The 22,167-nt window shown below is 40.7% G+C and overlaps 1 protein-coding gene across 1 annotated transcript in view; it reads right to left on the bottom strand.

The window, feature by feature from the left end:
* The window catches only part of MTREX (Mtr4 exosome RNA helicase), a 37,873-nt gene extending 16,060 nt beyond the window's left edge, over positions 1-21,813 (bottom strand). Inside the window, exons 1-16 of the mRNA XM_083576042.1 lie at positions 21,607-21,813; positions 20,411-20,548; positions 19,023-19,089; positions 18,121-18,183; positions 16,876-16,988; positions 15,475-15,649; positions 13,339-13,429; positions 13,116-13,240; positions 12,579-12,677; positions 10,480-10,582; positions 10,213-10,344; positions 9,087-9,166; positions 8,431-8,541; positions 7,586-7,687; positions 6,956-7,081; positions 865-1,015 (exon numbers count right to left, since the gene is read on the bottom strand). Of these exons, the coding sequence (XP_083432168.1) occupies positions 865-1,015; positions 6,956-7,081; positions 7,586-7,687; positions 8,431-8,541; positions 9,087-9,166; positions 10,213-10,344; positions 10,480-10,582; positions 12,579-12,677; positions 13,116-13,240; positions 13,339-13,429; positions 15,475-15,649; positions 16,876-16,988; positions 18,121-18,183; positions 19,023-19,089; positions 20,411-20,548; positions 21,607-21,734 (1,804 nt within the window). The 5' untranslated portion in view covers positions 21,735-21,813. The remainder of the gene's footprint in view (positions 1-864; positions 1,016-6,955; positions 7,082-7,585; positions 7,688-8,430; positions 8,542-9,086; positions 9,167-10,212; positions 10,345-10,479; positions 10,583-12,578; positions 12,678-13,115; positions 13,241-13,338; positions 13,430-15,474; positions 15,650-16,875; positions 16,989-18,120; positions 18,184-19,022; positions 19,090-20,410; positions 20,549-21,606) is intronic.
* Between the last annotated feature and the right edge of the window lie 354 nt (positions 21,814-22,167).

Here is a 22,167-nt window from a genome sequence, read left to right as displayed (position 1 = left end):
TATTCCTCAAGGAAACACACTATCCATATGTAGAAGAATCCCCCCCAGAGCCTCTCGTTTCCCCTCCATTTCCTTCCTCATCCTGGCAGGGGCGCTCAACACCCCAGGGTGTTACAGGGAATAACCTGGTGCAGTGCCAGCATGGCTACTGGGGGGGGGCAGTGAAAGAGCATTCTTCTATCCTCTATGAGGCTGCCTCTGGGTGTTGCACCTATGCAGAGAAGGGCACTGGCTTACTATTAACAATTATTTTGTTGGAGAATATTCGATGCTGACTTCCAAGGACTTCTTTACAATTTAAGTGCACACTCAAGATATGCTAGAAAATATAATACACAAAGTGTGAATGCAACAGAATTGTGCCAGCAAACAGATGCACTGTATAGGGATGCTTGTCAGAAAGCTGCATTGGCAGCATTCAGCACTTGGTTTGTTACAAGATTTGAACATCTGAAACCTTCGTTCAGCTATACTCAGTGGCTGGGGATCTGACAAGCAGGCAATGAGTCCTGTATATCCAAGGAGACTTTGGGCTTGTGTTCTTTCAACAACAACCTCCTGCCTCCACCCACTCCAGACGCAAGATGGCAAATTCCTTTTGGAAGGGAGGTCACTCGCAAAAGCAGCTTATGATTTGGCATGGGCACCTGTTACTAAAAGAAAATAAGACAGAAAAATCCACGAAACATTCCCAAGCTTCTAGGATCCTGGCAACTGGGGCGAATAATGGTTCTTGTCAACTAAGTTCATATTCATTAGAAACAGGTCAACTGGCTCTGTGGCGAATACTGTGCAGGTAAGCCCATGGAATATAAATCACGGTCGGCAAATTGATGAAACAATTAAGTATTTCACATAACTTACTTTCAACTACTCCTGGAATAGCTCTGTAATGTTGGAATTGGTAAAAAGATTTCTCTAACATGTATTCCGGGTTAATTTCTTCCACACGCAGCAAATTTAATACCATGTTGTATGTCAAATGGAAAGCACTGTTTAGAGGGTCAGCAGATCCCTAAAATAGAGAAATAAGATGAGCAAAAGCAGGCAGCATTCATGTTTAAAACATTTTATCTTGGGAATACAAATGGAAGCCTGACATTTCAAATTCCCAAATTATTCTTTATGGTACGTTCACATGCAATTTATATATTGCAAGAATCATGCAAGTGTTCCAGGATGGTATTTCAAGGTAAGCCTTACAGAGAGACAGACAAACCTAGTGGATCTCTGTAATGCTTACCTGGGAATGGCAGGGAGTGTGTTGCCTATGGAGCAGCTGCCATTCCCAGAAATGGGAGAAATTCACGTGCAAAGAAAAGTTACTGGACTAGGGCCTATGGCTGCAGTGTTCCTTTCGCACTTGAGAGATCATGTCAATCCATCTAAGAAAAGCTGAGAAAAGTCTCACAAAAAGTAAGAATGTCATCCTAACTCATACAAAGAGAAAACTACATATGAACTCAGTTTTTCACTTGCATTATTTAATTATGATTCCACCCTCTTAAAATATCAACTTAAATATTTGATATGTATCCAACTAAAAGAACAGAAAGGAACCATTATAAATAATCTGGATAATCTCTAAGGAAATTAAAAAAAACACACAATGCAAAGGTTGAATGTATAGCTTCAACTTTAAGTGACTGTATTCATTTTTTGAAGACAGGGAGGAGACAACAAAATAGAAGAATGTAGGATTACGAACCAGGGAAGATTTAAAAAACAAAACAAATTTAAAAATTAACCCACCAATGACAGACGCTTGCTATATTAGTATAAAAAGAAAATCTGAGTAGCTAGGTTAAGGCTAATTTAGCAGCTATTATAGATTATGAATGACCGGTTCAGAACAACTTTTGATTTGAAGGAGCAAACATTAAGCTTATTTCTGCTTCCAATAATGGCAGCTGTACAGAGAAGCTAACCAGTCCTTATGATGGAAAGCTGCTGTCACAAGGAGAAATTGTGAGCTTCTGCTCAGCATTATTTTTACCAAGAGACATATTGTAAATGGATCAAGTGTGGAAGAGCTAGCAATATTGGCTCCACCCCCGACACAGGCAAAGGGTTCTTTAACCCACTGCTCCTCAGGTGTGATCAGCAAAAGAGGCCTGGGAAGAGCTATCCCCTTACAAACTTCAACTGCCCCAGGGTACTGAGCTGCTGAAATGGTCTTTTATCATTGCTTGCACTGTCTTGCATGCAATAAGCTAGTTTGACCTTTCTGTGTTATCTGTAACTTCCCAATTGTAAGTCTGGTACTGCAGAAATGGTCGTTTCACATCCTAGTTAAGAAACCAAGATTACAGTACAGTTCACACATTTGGAACTAACGGGAAACTGTGGTTTAAACAAACCATGATAGAAACAATGAACTTAAGCACACATTGGAAAGAGGGGAGAAGATGAGGGTCTATGATAGCTCTCAGCTTAATATTGGTAAAAGTCGTTCTTTTCTTCCTTGAGGGTGAAAGACCTTCCCATTGATGTAGAATGGAATACCAATCACCGTCAGCTAGTTATTTTGTAATGCTCTAAGAAGGGTGTTTATTTTGAGGCAATTTATTTATTAAATCCCATGTTTCCTCAAGGCACTCAAGACGTTCACATTGTTCTCTCTTCTGTCTATCCTCATAGCAGGCCTATGACGTACTTTACAATGAGAGTATAGGGCTGGCTCAAAGTCACCTAGCACCATTGCCAAGCAAGGATATCTGAACCTATATCCCCACAGTCCTATACTCCAACTATTCAACGAAGGTTGGACCATACGTCAAAGATTTGCTGGTACTCAACAAAAGACAAAGCTGGTTCACGGCATAAGTCAAGGGTGGCTGTGTTGGGACTGAGGTGGAAGAAGCCTCAAGTTTGTGTATTTACTCCTTCCCTCTGGGGTGGATATGAGATGGAAATCATTCCAACCTCATAAAACTGTGGTTAAACGTCACTATGGTTTGTTTGAAACAAGTCCAACTTGTTTCATTTCATGGGTTATGAAGTTGGTTTGTTTGAAACAAACCATAGCCAAGATTAACCAAGGTTGAAATATAACACTAAATTGCAGTTAATAAAAAATGGAAGCAAAAGCTTCTCCTCACAACTGTGCTGCGGGCAGGTGACACAAAGGCTCATTGCAACTTGTTTCTGTCATGATAAACCAGGAGGTTTACCATAAGGACTGAACTGGCCCAAAGTTATATCAAAACACTTGTCCCACCCCCTTTGTATGGTTGTAGGATGCCAATTACAAAAGGTTATTGCAAATTGCAGGAGATGGATAGAATCAGATTGCCAAGTGTAGTTTGTGACTTCAAGGAACCTGTCAGTGAAGGAAGAAAAATAAAGACTTGAATTCAGGGCTGTGAGATGTGTTTTATTCAATGTGTGCATACTGCATTACACCCCAACCTGATGACAGCTTCCTAGGAAGTTTCCCATTTTCGCACACACTACTTGTTGTTATGGCCTTAATGGCTAAAATAATAAACATTTAACTAACACTTTTACTTTAAAATCCTTCCCACCCAGTTTTGTTTTCCTTTTTTTAACTGAAAAGCACACCATAAAATACTGCACTATGACCAATTTGGCAAACACAAAGCAGTTGCCAAGTAACTTAATTTGGGCAATAAAGCAATCTGGCACCTGCAGAGTGGGCAAAGAAAAAGGGGAAATACTAACAGCTCAACATTTTCCAGAGATGGAAAAGCACATCAAACATAGCTATGCAGGCTTCAAACTATATGACACAGGGTGGACCAACGTCTATCTTGCATGGTCTGTTTCTTCTTCTTCTTTACAGGAATCCCTGTATTTCGCTGCTGGGCTTTAAATTTTCAGGGGAAGAGTGAATTGCTCAGGAACACCAAACCTCCTCCCCACTGACCACTTGAAAATTGCTAGGGAACTTAATTCTGCCTGTTGTTCAGCAACTGTAATGAACTGTGCTAAAAGCTACAGTGCTTTTTAAAAGACAGATGGAATTCAAATACAGTAATAAATAAAAGAAGCAATAAAATACAATTAAAACCGAGTATGAATAGTACACAGGGACATGTGAGAAGAGCCTGCTGGATCAGGCCAATGGGCCATCCAGATCTCACAATGGCCAACCAGATGCCTGTGGCAAACCTGCAACCAGGGTCCAAACACAAGAGCACTCCCCCCTTCTGTGGCTTCCAGCAACTAGCATTCAGAAGCGTACTGCCTCTGAGTGGGGAGGCAGAGCTTCTGACATGGAGGCAGAGAGGTTATTGCCCCCTCTCCACTCACCACATGACTGACCTGATGAGCAGACCATTTGCTTTGTCCTCATCATGATGCTGGGCAATGGTCGAAACCTCTGCACCCTGAAAATCACCCACTCCAAACACACACAACCCTAGCATCTGATGAGCAGGAAGAGAGTAATGTGAAGTGCTTGGATACAGGGAAGATACTGAAGAAACCCCAGGAAACCAGATGCTGGCATAGCCACCCCTCAAGTTCCCTGGCACCACTGCTCACATGTGCTGCGTTCCAGACATTTCCTCCCACTGCAGCCACCTTCTCTATAAGACTTGGAGCCAACATGTGCTTCATCCGCCTCCCAGTCCTAGTCCTCAATGTGGAAGAGGACATAAGGACATGTGTGCACTTAAGCAGGCCTACTCAGACGTAAGTTCTCTGGGCACAGTGTTGTCACTGTTCTGAAGCCCAGAACTGCATTTATTACCCACCCTCCCTCTTTTACTTCCAAACTCTTACAGGAACGGCTGGTTATCACCACAACACCACCTAACTGCAGCTTGTGTGTAAGAGAAGGCAGATGCAACCTCTTTCGGTGCTGTTTCCCAGAAGGTGCAAATGGTAGCAGCTCTAGTAATGCTGGTTCTAGCACCTCAGCCAATTCCACTGCGATTAGCAAAATTGGGGGGGGGGGGAGTATGGCAGATCCAGCCCACCCTTTGCCACCACTGTTCTAGAAGGACTGAATAACTGCTGTAACTTCTTCTGTCTGAGGTGAACAACACTGCCTGATGTGTTTCTTTAGGGGCAACCCTGATTGCAAATAATTGTAAAAATTTGGTAAGAAAAACAACCTATAAGATACCATTGTCAGAATGCATGTAATTCTACTAGATAGAGGAACTACCGGTACATACAGATTTAAGGACGTGATACTGTAGTTTCCTGAAATGCAAGTCCGTGATATGCTGCCTGGTAGATTTAAGCCTAATGTAAAATAAGCCTGCCTGGAACAAACGTTTAAAAATGGGTTTGAATTGAGTAGCAAAGCATTGAACATACTGACTGCTGCTGAACTGCCCTGGCTATTCATCCATGCCAGGCTCTGGGCTGGCAGGTCACATCCCTTGGCAAACTGAGGTCAGTTAAGTTTTCAAAGCCTGCCCACACATGGAGATGCTTGGAAACATATGCGAATGAGCTTGATGCAAAACCAGACAAGCCTGCAATTAAGTCTGTGTGTTCAGCTGATGTTTACACATGGGCTCTACACAGCTGGACAGATTCCACTGGCAGCAGCTTGAAGGTTTGTGTCTCTGTCTTGTCATAAACACAGAGATCAGGAGACGATTTCCAACAAGAGATTAGCTTTGGGGGTCGACTGTAAAATATAGGCTCCTCCAGTAAGAAATAACATGAAGGAAAACTGAATGGGAATGAATACAACAGAGCAGCAGGGGTGGCTAACCTGTGAACCTCCTGATGATGTGGGACTCCCAACTCCCTCCAGCCACTGCCAGAATAGCCAATAGCAAGGGCGGTGAGATATGTAGTTTCACAACTGGTTAGTAACCCTGTGTTTGAGAGGTGCTTTTGTCATGAAGTATCCACAGCGTTCTTCACAAGGGCAGCCAGTTATTTAAGAGGGAGCATCTGGCAGACCGAAGCGTGGGAAGTGCCACTAGCTGTGAGCCAAAGAGGTCACAGAATCATGTTCAACTCCCACAGGTTTCAACAGATTAAAAAGACACATGTTCAGGATTCCAGCCTAGGTAAATTGTATTTCCAAATTAATTGTCATTTTATAAAACTAAGCTGCTACAAATGAAAAGCCTGCAAAAAACAAAACCAACCATGGGAAGGTTTACCAATTACAGCATGGAGTCAAGGCAGTGTACAGACATCTGCATGTGTACTAGAGCTCTTCAGGACTGCTCTTCGTACTTGTGTCCCCTGAAAAATCACTCCTCAAGCTTAGGGGGGACTTTTGGGAGAACTATTCAATGAGGCACGAAGCACCATGGCCTTCTGAAAAGCAGGATCTCCCACCCTTCATGGAAACGCTTTGCAGGCAGGCGGGCACAGGCCTCTTGGGATCCCAGTCTATAAAATGAGCAATTTAGAGATCCAGGCTTTCTTTCATTTTGCCAAACTTCTTAGGACTCAAACCTGCATTGCAAATTAAGCTTTCCAGCTGACCTTTCTTGAAACAGTCTGTTAATTGAATGGAAGTAAGATAATACTGCTCTGTTTCCCCCAATCTGGAATACATTAGCCACAACTAAGATTAACCATAAACGTTTGTTGTACTATAGGATAAAGTATTGGCCCTTAATACAGTTTGCTATCTAAACCAGCATACACATACAACTTGCTCAATTTTACTTAATGTACCGTATTTTTCAGTCTATAAGATGCCCCCATGTATAAGATGCCCCCTATTTTGGGGACTCCGATTTAAGAAAATGGGGGGAGATGGCCCCCATGTATAAGATGCCCCCAAATATTGGACATTATTTTTAAGGGGGAAAACCTAGTCTTATACATGGAAAAATACGGTAGTTCAAATTTGGAATTACCCCCATAACCACCCCCTTCTGTGCTCACTGCCACGAAGCCTTTAGAAGCAATGCACCTCATGGATTCAAAGGACAGGGGAAATGCAGTACTTCACATTATGCTCTTTATACATCTTTAGCAATATTCTTGTCAGAGATCAAGATACCTTAAGAAGTTGTTTTCCAATTGTTGGGCTCATCTTTTCATCCACCATCAGAATAACTATTCCCCTATCATCCATGCCTCGACGTCCGGCACGACCAGACATCTGAATATATTCACCTGAGGTGATCTGAAAGAATAACAAAATTAGACAAATAGGCATACGTGCAAAAAGAAGTCAAGGCTCTCAGTCCAAATGGGAGGGAAGGTACATGAGGGATGAGGCAGGAGGAGGGGATACAAAGGCTGAGTAAGAAGCTATATTTTTAAGCATTTTTTGCATATAGGAAGTGACTGCGCCAACAGTATTTCAGTATTCCAAAAGTAAGGTTACTAACAGAGAGAAGGGAGAAAACAACAGAAAACTGAAGCAGCAGTCTTAAGGTTTGCGAAGTAACAAAGAACTGGTGAAACAAAGCGTGTGTATAAAAAAATAAACAGAAGGCAAAATCCAAGCAACAATATGTAAATGTTTGGAGACAATGTCTTTAGAAGCAGCAACAAAGGAAACCCTGAAATTAAGCTCAGAATGCTAATGGCAGCTTTCTGTACTCAGACTGATGGGTCATAAACTTAAGTGACTTCAACTGTGTGTTGCAGCATCTTGCTTATCCAGCTTGTTGTATCTGCTTACCCATCGGAAATCCTTCCCATCAAACTTTCGGGCACTTGTGAACAGCACTGTTCTTGCCGGCATGTTTATTCCCATAGCAAAAGTCTCAGTTGCAAATAAGGCCTAGGGAAGCAAAGCAATGAATAAGAACAAAGTAACTCTGTTTTGGAACATGAGATGAACAAGACTGAACTAAATTTCCCTACATTTGGATGGTCTAAAACCCAAATTCAGAATAAAGCTAGGCAACTGAAGGCTCAGGGGCATCTGGCTTCCAGACGTTTACTATCTGACCAACGTACTGCCTCTGATCCCAAGGATATATCTTTATTAGCCATGCCCTTCTGTATCAGAACAGTAACAGGCAGAGGGCTCTTTAAGCTATTCTGTAGCATGGGCAACAAATAAAGGTAGAGGTGTCTGTTAGTTAGCAGCTGGCTTGAATGTGAGAAAGTCGCAAAAATTAAGTGAAAGGATCTGTCAAAAATTCTCTTGCTCCTCAAGTCAAGGAGGCAGTTGTAGAAAAACCACTTGATTCTTACAGTGTTTGTCAGCAAGAATGTTCCTTCAGCTGTCACTCAACTCATGCCTTTGGCCCCTTTGCAATATTTGTTGCTGAGTAGGACCTTACAATATTGCACACATTAGTTTAGTTCAGAGATAAATGCCCTGTCCATATGACTGCATCACAAAACCCAGCAATTAACAGCTATAAAGCTCCTAAGAAGCATTTTATGAAGGAATTTGCTGTGGTTTTTAATTTATAATCTGGTGTTTCATGGTGCATTCTGTGGTGACAAAGATCCAATGTGTAATGACACTCATAAAGTGAAGGAAATTACCAATATATGTCTAATAATACATACCTTGATCAATCCTTCAGAGAAAAGTATTTCTATGGTTTCCTTTAGAATAGGAAGCAACCCCCCATGGTGGATCCCAATGCCTCGCTTCAAAAGTGGAAGAACATGCTCAACCTGAGAACAAATATGGATCACATATTTCACTCACAAAAGAAGGGATCAAACCTAATTACACAGATTTATCAGGCTTGTAAGTAGTCACTTGCCTAACTGCTTGTTGTAAGTAAGTATTTTCTCCAGGCTAACTGAAAGGAGGGTTTACAAAGACTGGCTATTTTTTTGAGTCCACAGATCACTAATTTAGGCATGTGTGGCTACATGAAATTCAATTTCAGTGAGCAAATGTATTCATGGATTTCCTTGTAAGTCTAAAAGAGAGAAATCTAAGAGTCAACTCTTACATCTGTTGAACACATCATCAGATCTTTGCTTTCCAAGGCAACAAAGTTTTGTCTACATTGCCTAGGCTTCCAGTCAGGCCATTCAACATGATAGAGCGCTTTATTTTTCTAAACTCATTTATGAATGTTAAGATGGAAACAGGTGTTGGACATTACTTTTTGGTGGCCATGTAGCATAAACTCACTTTCAAAATGCACAAAATGAACAAAATGCACAGTCTGAGAATTCTGAAGTCTTAATTATTCTTAAGCACTCACTTGAGGAAGTTTTTTGTCTTCATCAGACAAACAGTCAATTGCATTATTAAACACTTCTTCAACCATCCTTTTTTCTTCATCTGAAAAAAGGAAAAATCTCTGCATAAACATTTTTGTTCTATATATAAAAAACCCAAAGGATACAAAAGTACCACCAAAAATCCCACTAAAAAAGTCTTATGTACAAAATAACTTGACTCATAAATAGTAATGGGGATGTGGGATAAATTGGTAAGATGTTTCTCTTGCCATATTACACAGCTCAGAGGCTGCTCTAGGTTCTTTAAAGAACCCTCTACACCACACCCATTATAGAACTGTAAATACAGGCAACATAAATAAGACAGATTCTGGCACTTTTAATAAGTTTATATAAGAATTCATTAAATGTTAATTATACGTAACAAGAACATACAAAAATTCTGGGATCGACTATTTTCTTCATCTGTCAAACAATGAAATGTTGGAGAAATCGTTAAAGAATTGGCAGATTACTTTTGTCTTCTGCAGTCCAGCGTTTGGTGGCAAAAGAGCTCTCCGGGGAGCATGACACATATAACTCTTACTGTGGAAAATGGGCTCAGCAGCAGTGTGCTCTTGCAATGCTCCAAGCACACAAAGAGATTCAAACTGTAATTAGTTTATTTAAATAAAATTTTATGAGTAAAGTGCAGAAATTAAAAAGACAATTTTATTTTGCAAACTGTACTACTGTGAAAACAGACACAGCATTCTTGCAAAAAACACTGTCACGTTGCGTGCCGAAATCCACAGTAACATGATCTGAACTCTGTGAGTCAAGGGGACTAGTTTCTGTCTTAAACAGCAGTTCCATATTCTACAAAGCAAACTGCTTTTGAATCAGAGGAAGTCTCAAAAGCCATGTTTTTGAAATAAAAAGGGCTAGCACACAACACTTGACTTGAGACGAAGTGTTGTGTGCAACTAAGTTATACTCAGAAGAGACCTATTGAAATGAATGGACTTACGTTTATAATAGACATTCATTTTAATTAGTCCATTCTAAGAGGAATTTAGTTGAATACAACCATAAGCAGCTTAAATCTTGGTCGTTGTTAAGTAAACCATCTATTAGAAGTATATGCAGGAAGACGTTAGTACACACCTGTATTGAAGTCCAGTTTTGTCATTTGAAGAGCATATGCTTCACAATCTTTCTTACTGAAACTGAATATAATTACTGGTTGAAAGTTTCTTTCCATTATCATCTTTACAATCTTAAAAACATTTGATGGACCTACGAAGACAGCACAGTCAGAAATAAGTATAAGCGTTGTGGAAGGATGGGAGGTGAATATATTAATTTTTACTGCTGTAAGTGCAGTAGCTGCTTATCTCACAACACATTTTACACTGGAATGTTAATACCCACCTTTTGTTCCTCCTTTTCTGCCTTTTTGGTCCCCTTTAGCTAAGTCACCTGCATCTCGAAGGACTTGCATGGCCGTGTTAAAATTATCTTCTCTAAAATCACCCTGGGGGAGGGAAAGTGAACTTTATTGACATGTAAACACCTCCATCCAAATGCAAGAAAGGTTTCACCAGGTTCAGAGAAATCACAAGGTTTGCAGAAGTACAAAAAAAAAAAACCACCTCAGAAAAAAGCCCACGAACAGGGGAACAACCCAAAACAGCCCAATGAGCACTGACCATGTGCAGTAGCCACCGTATCCCAAGAGGCTGTTGGAGAGAAAGGTGGAAAACCTCATCCCACAGAAACTAGAAAACCCTGTATTTTAAAAATCACAGCATAACTTTCACAACAGCACAGCTCCCTAGAGCAGTGTTCCCCAACCTGTGAGTCATTGACTGCAAGCAGGATTCAGGCTTTATAAGGAAATCCAACATAATGACTGCTTTTAGTCCTTAATATCCTTAAATGTCATGATGATACAACTTGGTTTTGATGGCACATTATAATGTGCTGTTGACGCTTGTAAAGTTGCTCTCTGGCGGCACATCCAGTGACAGCTCACTGTGCGAGGGCCTTGTGGCAAACCAAGTTAGTTAACAGCTTAATCAAGGGTGATTTGAAGTTTGCTTAGTCAAAATTGGTCCAATGCTTTTCTGCGGAGAAGCTTGAGTGGGTGTGAAACCCATTTGCAACTGATGTTACAAAGTTGTCTTTATAAAAAGAACAACTCATTGAGCTGTCATGTGATAGGACCCTCAATTAATTTTTTTTAGATGTGAGGTAATAAATAAATAAATAAATAAATAAATAAATAAATAAAAAATAAATAATACTGCGCCATCAGGCTGGGTTTCCCCAGCCACTCTGAGCAGCTGAATTATCTGAATTTTGGCTTCATGTTAACGAAACTACTGAATACCCTGATCTTGCTGATGGAACAACACCTGTGATGCTGCCATTTGGTAGTGCATATCTTTGCACGGCAGGGTTTCTAGCAATGATTGCTATGAGGATGAAACACAGTAGCAGGCTATGTGTTAATAATGATCTGAGGCTATGTCTGACAATCATCTAACCCCGTATTGACCTACTCATTGGCAAAATGCAAGCTCAGCCACCCTACTCATGCATGCCAAAATAGCCCATTCATAGTTTGTTATAACTAACGCTGTTTGTGAAACTATGTTTTTGGAATAAAATTTTAATAGCTGATACAATCAATGATTGGTGTTCCTACATCCCCATAAAAACTGTGATTGACTTTGCAAGTACTATCAATCTTTCAACAAAATTCCACATTAATATGGGTGCTAAGTAAAGTTTTGCTTGTGTTACTCAAGTAATGGTTATAAAATAGGCAAGCTTGTCATTAAAATACATGAAACTGATGGTTGTCAAAGACCCTAGCTCCAAAATTCATGTGATTATAAATCAACGGGTCACTATTCCAAGTAAATTTGGACTTGTGGTCACCATAGTGAAAAGGTTCGGAACTGTTGCCCCAGAGACCTAGGGCAGTTACAATGAAAATGCATACACTCAAGAGACTGAAACACTATCTTTAAAAAAACACACAAAAAAAACCTTAACGAAGAATTTAGACTAAATAAGAAAATATGATCTAATATTTAAGGAGCCCCACACTGTAGGATTATTTGATACAAAAAACACCAAACTAAACCAAAGACTCTCTCTATATCCTAACAGAGGAAGTCCTTTTCCTAGCACTGATCCCTACCAACCAGGCAGAAGAGGGAGTTAATAGAAAGCCTGGAGGAATCTCAAGATTTTCAAAACACAAAAATATTTTCAGCTTTCTGTTCTTCTATGCTGCATGGCAAATCATTTTGGAAACTAGGAGGGGTATTCAAAAGCAGACTTTGCTATGACACAAGATTTATGTGCCATAGATGCACATATGGCACAAGTTTATGCTTATGGCTTTCACAAACCCTTGGACGTGCCTACTGGCCCTTATTCTTCACCCCACATCTTTCATTTTTGTATTTTACGTTACAAGTACAGGCATCACCAAAATCAATTGAACAATTCCTTACATTTTCATCAACTACAAGATGGAGTCCATCTCCCCCTGCTGGGAAGATATAATGTTGCAGCGGAGTGGGTCGATAATCTGTGTAAATCACATGACAAGGCTGGAAGAGAGAAACCCATTATTTACAAAATTTATAGCGCCTTTATAAGCAGTACACAGTGTATTTGACATGTTCAACTTCTATATTACAACCAGCTGAGCTAGGTTACCAATACAGGCTTCTCAACAAGATGAATGACTCCCTTCCTGTGAAGGCAAGCTCAGTCACAGGATCTGCCCATTACTTGTACCAGGGACAACTCCTGGTTCAGACATTAAGTAAAAGTGAAATAAAAAGCTTCTGAACTCCTCCAAGGGGGCAGGGGGTGATGCATGCAAGCCAGGAGGAGGTTGGGCTCACTCACATAGCCCAAACCACAGTTTAACATCCAAACGAAGTCACTGAATTAACTAGAAGCTTCTATGGCATCATTCTCTAGAAATCACTGCCTTCTAATGCAGTATGATTCCAAAAGTTATTTCACATATAGAACTTTACCTGTTTGTGAAGATGGCATATCCATTCAGCAAACTGGCGTGCATTTGGAATAGTGGCAGAAAGGAACACATAGTGAACGTTGTCTGGGAGTAAAATGATGGTTTCCTCCCATACTACACCACGCTCTAGAAACAGAAAACCCACAGGAAACGTTATAAGACACATTATTTCCATCTGATTTCTGCATGCATGAATCCATACACAATTAGCAAAAATGCAATACCTGAATCCCTCATGTAATGAATTTCATCAAATATAACCCAAGCAACTTCACGCATGACCTCAGAACCTCTGTAAAGCATACTTCTCAAAATCTAAAAAGAAAAATAAATTTCAATTAGGAAAGAAGACTGTGACAAGGCCACTGCCATAATTCACCTTCAGCCGACAGAACAATGCATATAATGCATTATAAACAGGAATAAATACATTGGCCAAAATCTAAGCCCTATTTACAAATAACACTGTGATGCAAGATTTCTTTAAGGCCCAGGATCTAAAGTGAAATTTCATGAATCCTTTACTTATAAAGGATTGCAACTGCTGTGAGTGCTGGAAGGAAGCCTGCTCCCTCCTGCAAGTCCCATTTCCACCTGGTCTAGGAGGCGGGTCCCAGACTCACAGCCACTGGGACATTGCTGAAACAACTCTTGGCTTGGGGCAGCCGGCTAAAAAGGTTTACAATGTTTTAAACGGTTCTAATTTTGGTTCCTATGTTTTGTTTTTGTCAGGTTGGGGTTGCTTAAATGTTTAGTTGGGGCTGACGGTTATTTTAAGTTGGGTATTACTGTAAACTGTTATTATTATTGTTATCATCATCGACTTTTATTGCACTAGCCATAGGCCATGGCATCATTCAGAAAAATAACAAAAGGAAAAACAGCAATAACCATGAAAATCATCAGGCACCACACATATAATATAAACTACGGTCACAGCTACTAAGATTGTTTGTTGCATAAAATAGAATAGCAGAATATTCTCCAGTAAAATGTGCCAAATTAAATATCCGAATCCCCTTTGCAGCTGACCACTATTTCATCTAGTTCTTTCCTCCTGATCTTCTTAGGTGCCAATGCATAAAGTGCTACTTTATAAGTTACAAAGTCATCAGTATCACTCAGCAGCCATTTCACCCTTACTTACCACCCTATTCAAGTGAGTTCCATTCGGAAACGGGGGTTTTATGCATCAGTCTTTTGGCTCTATATATTATAGGCACTGCAATAAATAGTGGCACAGGTCCTCCACACAGGGTTGCCCACACAGACAAAGTCTCTCTTCATAATGTATTTAATTTTTATTATTATTATTGGTTTCTACTGATTTGTTTGTCGCTTTTTTATGTTTTGTTGAATTTTTATATATGTTGTAAGTCACCCAGAGTGGCTGGGGAAACCCAGCCGGATGGGCAGGATATAAATTTTAAAAATTATATTATTAATTATTACAGTGGAACCTTAGTTCTCAAATGGCTTAGTTGATGAACAAATCGGCTCCCGAACATCGAAAACCTGGAAGTAAGTGTTCCGGTTTTTGAAAGTTTTTCAGAAGCCGAATGTCTGATGCGGCTGTCGGCTATTGTTTCCAAGGTCCCTGTGCCAATCGGAAGCTGCACCTTGGTTTTCGAACATTTTGGGAGTCACAGATTACGTTCGAGAACCAAGATTCCATTGTATAATAAAAAAATAGTTGCTATATGGGAACTTAATGTTGGCTATTTGCAGTATAGTAACGCTGCAGAGAGCTTGCTGGGGAGACCATGCATTAAAAAGGGACTCAAAAATAAGGTTTTAATAAGAAAAACAAAAACTCCATTTACACTAAATACATCAACAGACCAGACCCAACCACCAACCCATCCCCCAGGGTAATGGGAGAACTACGTGCTGCTCCTTATATACTACACCCAATTGCTGACACAGCTTAATCAATACAACTCAGCAGCACCTGCTATGTTTCACAGCTGTAAAGCTGGATCTCGTTATCTTGCTCTGGCCCTTGTTCTGGCCCCTTAAAGACATACACATCGGGTGGAACAATGATGAACCTTTACATTTAAAGATACCATTCAACACTTAAGACTATAGACAAGGAAAGGTGCAATGACAGAGGGAAGTTAAAATGGTTCTGCATAGTATACTGACTTTTCGTAGTTATTTTTGCTATAGACAACTATTTGTTTTATCTTCAATAACACAAATTGGGTACTGCACACAGTAATCCTAAACACACTTACTAAAGAGTAAGCCCCATTGAACACAGTGGGACTGACTTCTCCGTAAGCATAAATATGAGCCACCAACACTCCAGCAGAGAAAACCAGTGTCAGGACAGGATAACTCCTAGACAAACTTACCTCCGTTGTCATTACAAGACAAGATGCTGTTGGATTGATGGTGACATCCCCTGTCATCAGACCAACATCTTGAAATTCTTCATACATCTCACGATATTTTTGGTTACTGAGAGCTTTGATGGGACTAGTAAATATCACACGCTGTTTTTCCCTTAAAGCCAAAGCGATGGCATACCTGCAGGGCATATGTGATTGAGCATTCATTAAAAGCAAAGATACTTCAAAACACTTTTCATTGTTATTATATCTATCAATAAATTTGTAAAGGAGACACATTTAGAAACAAGCTACAGGCTGAAATCCAATAAATGCAAATAGTAGTCCAGTCAACGTAAAACAGGAGAATGGATGAGAAAATCTCAAGCATTCCAATGCCACACTCTTTGGTGTTTCTACAACCTGCTAGCAATCTGCCCCAAACACTTAACAGCCTAAGAACTGCAGATCTATAAAAATAAACAAGAGACACAAAGGATCAGATCCAGACTTTACCATCCTGAACAGAAAGCCGTCTTCTGTCCACAGAAAGCTTTTGACCCAGTAGAGGGATCCTGCTGGTGCTGGTGGGGAATTCTGTGATTCCCCCTCCCTCTACAACCTCCAATGCCACCCCTCAGCCCTCCAAAACAGTGTGGGAGGAGATACTAAGGTAAAGGTAAAGGTACCCCTGCCCGTACGGGCCAGTCGTGTCCGACTCTAGGGTTGTGCGCCCATCTCACTTAAGAGGCCGGGGGCTAGCGCTGTCTGTAGACACTTCCGGGTCACGTGGCCAGCGTGACGAAGCTGCTCTGGCAAACCAGCACCAGAGCAGCACACGGAAACGCCGTTTACCTTCCCGCTATAAAGCGGTACCTATTTATCTACTTGCACTTAAGGGTGCTTTCGAACTGCTAGGTGGGCAGGAGCTGGGACTGAACGACGGGAGCGCATCCCGCTGCGGGGATTCGAACTGCCGACCATGCGATCGGCAAGCCCTAGGCACTGAGGTTTTACCCACAGCGCCACCTGCGTCACCCGGGAGGTGATACTAGGGACTGGCAAAAATCACTTTCCCCTCCCTTCTACTGGCAGCCTTCCAAGAAAAAATCTTTTGGAAAACCGAATTAAGCTTTTCCAAGTGATATAGCAAAACTAGTGATGCAAATAAAGAGTCAAGACACGGCCAACACCCAACCTCTCTAGACTCTCTCCTACATCCCAATTCTCCCACACCTGTTCATGTAGAGAAAGAATGCAACTGTCAATACCGTGAGCAACAAAACTGGAGAGGTGATATACACATTTAAAAAGCAGCCCAAGATCACCTGGTTACCTGCAAGTGATTTTTTACTTTCACCACTGAGTATTTTGGAAAAACATACTTTTTGCATTTATTTTTAAATCTATCACAGAATTACTTACTCTGCACACACAGTTTTCCCTGCTGATGTATGAGCAGACACCAGCACCGACTGATTGTTATCCACACACAGAATAGCTTCTCTTTGAAAAGCATCGAGAATGAATGGATATTCCTGGGGGGGGGGGGTAGAATCAACACATATACCTTAATTTTTGTCAAGTATCTTCGTGGAATGTAACTTTGTATTAAAATTTTAGAACAATTGATCATAAATCACTCCAATGTTTCTCCTGAATTCATTACAGAGTGGAGCCTTATTATTATTATTATTATTATTATTATTATTATTATTATTATTATTATAAAAGGCTTTTCATGTATGTACTTCAAACTCCAAAACATAGGAAACTGCACCCCTGATACTAATCCCCACAATCTGGCACATTTCTGCAAGCTTTCTTGACATTATAAACACTGTACATCTCTTGGGATACTGAAATGCATCTGCTAAACTATGGAAACTGATATCCCCATTTATGATGGAAATTACACTTAAAAGATCATTGTGAAGAGAGCTTTGCCATCTAGCTTGTCTACATGGAATTTATGACTAGCTCAAATTGCAAAATAGAGCACTTTTAATAAACTCATTATCGATGCCTAAAAACCACCATCCTGAGACTTCTGTTGTCTGCTAACCTTCTTCTAAGAATCTGCATTAACAGATTTTACTATACTTCATGTTAATGAAGAAACACACAACAAGAATGTGAATAAAAACCTTCACTCAACCTATAAGCAAAGGAAATACCCCAATGCTAGAATGAGATCAAGAGTCCCAGCTAATATTATTGCTATTCTCATTCCAATGTTAAACTGAGCTTTCCAACCAATTTTAACAAAAAGGCTGGTCAAGTGAAAAGTCATAGGAAGCTGCCTTATACAGAGTAAGATCACTGGTCCATCTAACGCCATACTGTCTACTCTGACTGGCAGCAGCTCTCCAGGGTTTCTTAGCCCTATTTGCAGATGCCAGAGATTGAAACAAGGACCTTTACAAAGAACTCTGGATAATGCTTTTGTCCAAAGTGTCTTGAGCAAACAGAATGATTCATTGCATCATCTTTCTGCAACACTCAAAGAGTATCAAACCAAATATATGTTTAAGGCCATACAAGTAATCCCCACAGGAAATCTGGGGTGCAGTCATGTTATTAAATGTTAACCTGCTTGAACTACTTATATACCTAGCAGTTCCAGCCAGATATCTCTCCTGCATGTGCTGTAACATTCAAAACACAAACCTTTGCAGCTTTTCCAGTTCTTGGCTTCAGAGCTATAAAATCTTCATCTGCAGGAAGAGCAACCTAAGGAAAAAATGTTTTAAATATTTACACTAGTAGATGAAATTTATTAACTTCCTGCACATTTGCAGCTACCTTTCAAACCTATACTCCTCTCCCACCACCGATATTCTAAGACATTTTACAATTAGCAGAAAAAGCAAAGAACTGAATGAAGACACTGCTAAAACATTGCTCAGAAAGTATGTTAGATTCTCCCTCAGTAACAAAGCTCCCAATGCCTTTGGGTTGTATCCAACAAAGTTGTTTAGTGCAATGAGAACTCCTCTCCAACTTCTCTCCCCACCCCCCTCCCAAACAGAATGGAGAAGCACAGGAAGAGATGAAGTCCCAGTGCGCAGGTGTAAGTCCTTGTGCTAATGGGACAGCTTTGTTGCATACAACCCTTTGTTTCAGAAACAAACCTGTCTCAAACAATTTCTTCATCAATAAATGCTACCACTAGCAATTGGCTCTATCCAATGCCAGTGCAATACCTCTTCTATTTAAAAAATAATAATTACCGTATTTTTTGCTCTATAAGACTCACTTTTTCCCTCCTAAAAGGAAAGGGGAAATGTGTGTGCGTCTTATGGAGCGAATGCAGGCTGCACATCTGTCCCAGAAGCCCGAACAGCAAAAGGGCGATCCCTCTTGCTGTTCTGGCTTCTGAGATTTAGAATATTTTTTTTCTTGTTTTCCTCCTCCAAAAACTAGATGCGTCTTGTGGTCTGGTGCATCTTATAGAGCGAAAAATACGGTAACTAAGCAGAGTTTTTAAAGTATCTACTATAAGAGCCAGGAAATTCAAACAAGTAGTAGCATATGCAACAAAATATAACAACCACCGACATTAAACTCACCTCATGTGTACAACCTTCAACAGTTTCAACTGCTTGTACCTTTATTTTTGGCATCAGGTCTGCCAAACTGAAAGGAAAAGGGCAAATTAATACTAGCAATCATTAACGAAATATCCCATACATTTATGAAGGCTGTTGGTTTAAGTAATTATCATGATATCCTGACTAGGGACTATGAAAAAACAATGTTTGTCAATCCCTTAGCTAGTACAATCATTATTACATATTTCCCACAAAATGCCAATTCTGGAGCCAGCTTAAAAAACTGCAAGACAATTTGCTACTCATCTTGTCACCTGGGGCAAGTAATGAATGCCCTAGGCTCAAAGCACCATAAAAAACTGTGCTACACGCCTGCATGTTCTCTGCTCTTCCCACCCCCCACTATCATCATACTAGTATCCCAGTTATCTGCCCTAGCCTTTTAAAGATGGGTAAACATTTGTTAATTATTCCAATGTACACCCTGACCCTCAAGCATTTTATCAGAGAGGCTAATCACATAATGTTAAGAACATTTAAACTTAAACAGTAAATCTTTAAAAGCAGCAGGAAGATCAAAATGTTCAGAATAAAGCAAACTAATCGTCCTGGTCTTCAAGGAAACAACAGTACAGAGTCTTACTCACATTCCTCTCATCTTTAAAGGACTGGGGTAACAGTCTAAGATATTTCGAGGAAGAGGAAATCCAAGAAGGGAAGTGGGCAATGCCCATGCAATAATTATTCATGGGGCTCATGGGAGACTGGAAATTTAGTTGTGGTAAAGACTGCACCATAAGTAGCTTGTCTGCTTTAGATCAGCCAGGACAGGAGAACTCGCTTAAATATTTATTAATGCAATTTATTCATAATTAGGAGGCTACATCATATATTCATTCACTTAGCTCAAATTTATCAGAAAATAATTATATTTATTTGGCATTTAAGGGGGGGTGGGGTAAATGACACGTTTGAGTGTCAGCAACAAATACTAATTCATGAGTACCTAGCCAAAATATTAAACAAAGACAAAAGAAGCCCCAACCAGAGAACTTATGCCATCACAAGTTTGCAAGGAAAGTGATTATATAAATGCAAGAGATAAAATCTCAATTTGTTAGTCAACAAAACACAACAGAAAAAGTATATCCCAGTACTCAACAGAAGCAGTTTCAACTCCAAAGTCCTAAAATTCCAAGCTGTGTCTTTCCTTTAGGTTAAGCAAGAGGACAAGTATTCATGGCACAAAGTTTTCAAACATGCTTTCCTTCATATGATTATTTATGGCAGAATAATGTTATATAAGCAAATGTTTACAAAACACTTATGAAAGCTCAATTATGGTGCTTGTTGTAATCTTTGCTGGCCAGTTATCATGCAACCATTCAAGCCTCTAACATGCTTACCTGAGATCTTCTGTGGCGGTATCTTCCAACTTTGGCTTCTTTTCAAAAACTGGAATGTCTGTGCTATCGACCTCTGCATCTCGTTTAGTTTTTGTTGGAAATTTAGAGGATGCTGCAGATTTGCCATCTGATTGTTTCCTGAAATACAAATCAACAAAAAGGGTCATCGTTAGTAAACTCTCAAAATCTAAACAAAGCTCAACAGATTTCCAACAGGATATGAAATGCAACATTCCTATTTCTTTAAATGATGCTTCATGCTGAGATTCAGATATGAATTTCTCTCTGTAATAACCACTGACTTTCACAAATGGTAAAAATCATGTGGAAGGAAGGAAGCTGCCAGGTGAGGCCATGACCTGGTGGAGTTTACATGCACTACTCCCAGAACAAGCAGCAAAAACCCAGCATCTCCAAAGTTGGTTGGCTGTGGGCCGATCACTTATCTGACACTACTAGAGGCAACAGGGCCAGTTGTTGTTTTTTAATATTTTTATTTGTTTTTCTATGTATACATCCTCTAACAATATTTCTCTATCAATTTTCCATATTCCCCCCCCTCCCCTGGACTTGGCCAGCTGTTATCATCTCTATCAGAAGGAAATGTCTCATCTGTTATCCCATGGTGAGGGGACCTTTCAAATATGTGCAGAATTCATTCCAAATGTGATGTTATTTGCTGCAGGCAACACAGTCTGAAATACTGTGGGGACAGGGAAGCTAACCCTGCAGCTGTCAAGCTTCAACTGAGGCTTCAGAGATGATTATTGTGGGGGAAAGGGAAAGGCTTCCACATGTGGGAAGCTCCTCTGGCGCCATCATAATATCTTTAGGTGCCAGGCAAAAGCTTCTCTCTATAACCAGGCCTGTGGCCTTTTAGAAATTTGTGGGATATTTTTAATGTATTTCTTCCCCCGCCCCCCAGCAGTAATGTATCGATGTGGGGTTTGTTTGTAAGTCGCTTTGGGGTGATGTGCGGTGCTCCCAAAACTTTATCCAGTTTGCAAAGAAAGTTAGCGATCCCCTATCACGGAGAAACGTTTAACAGGAACAGGGAACTACAGCCTCCTCCTCCAACTGTCTCTCAGGGCACTTCGAGGGCGTCCAACAACCCGCGAAACTGCAGCCGTCTCCATAGGGACGGTCGAACTTCGCCCTTCCGCCTCTCCCTCTCAAGCTCTCCCCTGGGTCCTCACCCGGCCTTGCCTACGGCAGCGGCAACGGCAGTCGCCTCAGCTGCCCCCTTCGCCTTCTTCGAGCCGGAAGCGGCGGCAGGGTCTTCTTCGAACACGCTGAACAGCTCGTCCCCAAAGGCGTCCGCCATCTTTCCCACTCCCCGGCAAACACACGCGAGAGACACTCCCGCCACGCACAGCGCGCAGGACGATAGCGTCGCGCGCCCTAGAGCGGCCTTTTAGGCTGAACTTCCGGCGGACGTTGAAGTGGCCCCTCTGATCCTCAGAGATAAAAAAATAAGACACGCAGGGCCACTTGAAGGGAGCTGAGTTATTCTGTGACACCAAAAGCAACAGAAAGGGGTTTTTTTTACGCCTTTTAATTTATACCTAAAGGGTATAAATAATAAAAATATTATTATTATTTTATTTGGCTACATTTGCACACATTCTTATCTCTAGCTGAACTGTCACCGTCTGCCCTTCTTGCCTGGGGTTGCCTAAAGTATACCTTTAAAGTACATTTTATACACAACCCATGAAAGAATTATGGGCACTGCAGCTGAGAGGCAGGGAACTGTA

The sequence above is a fragment of the Podarcis filfolensis genome (assembly GCF_964270895.1).
Source record: "Podarcis filfolensis genome assembly, chromosome: 11".
Classification (NCBI taxonomy): Eukaryota; Metazoa; Chordata; class Lepidosauria; order Squamata; family Lacertidae; genus Podarcis; species Podarcis filfolensis.
Note: the sequence above shows the minus strand (reverse complement) of the source record. Positions and strands in the feature narration are given on the sequence as shown.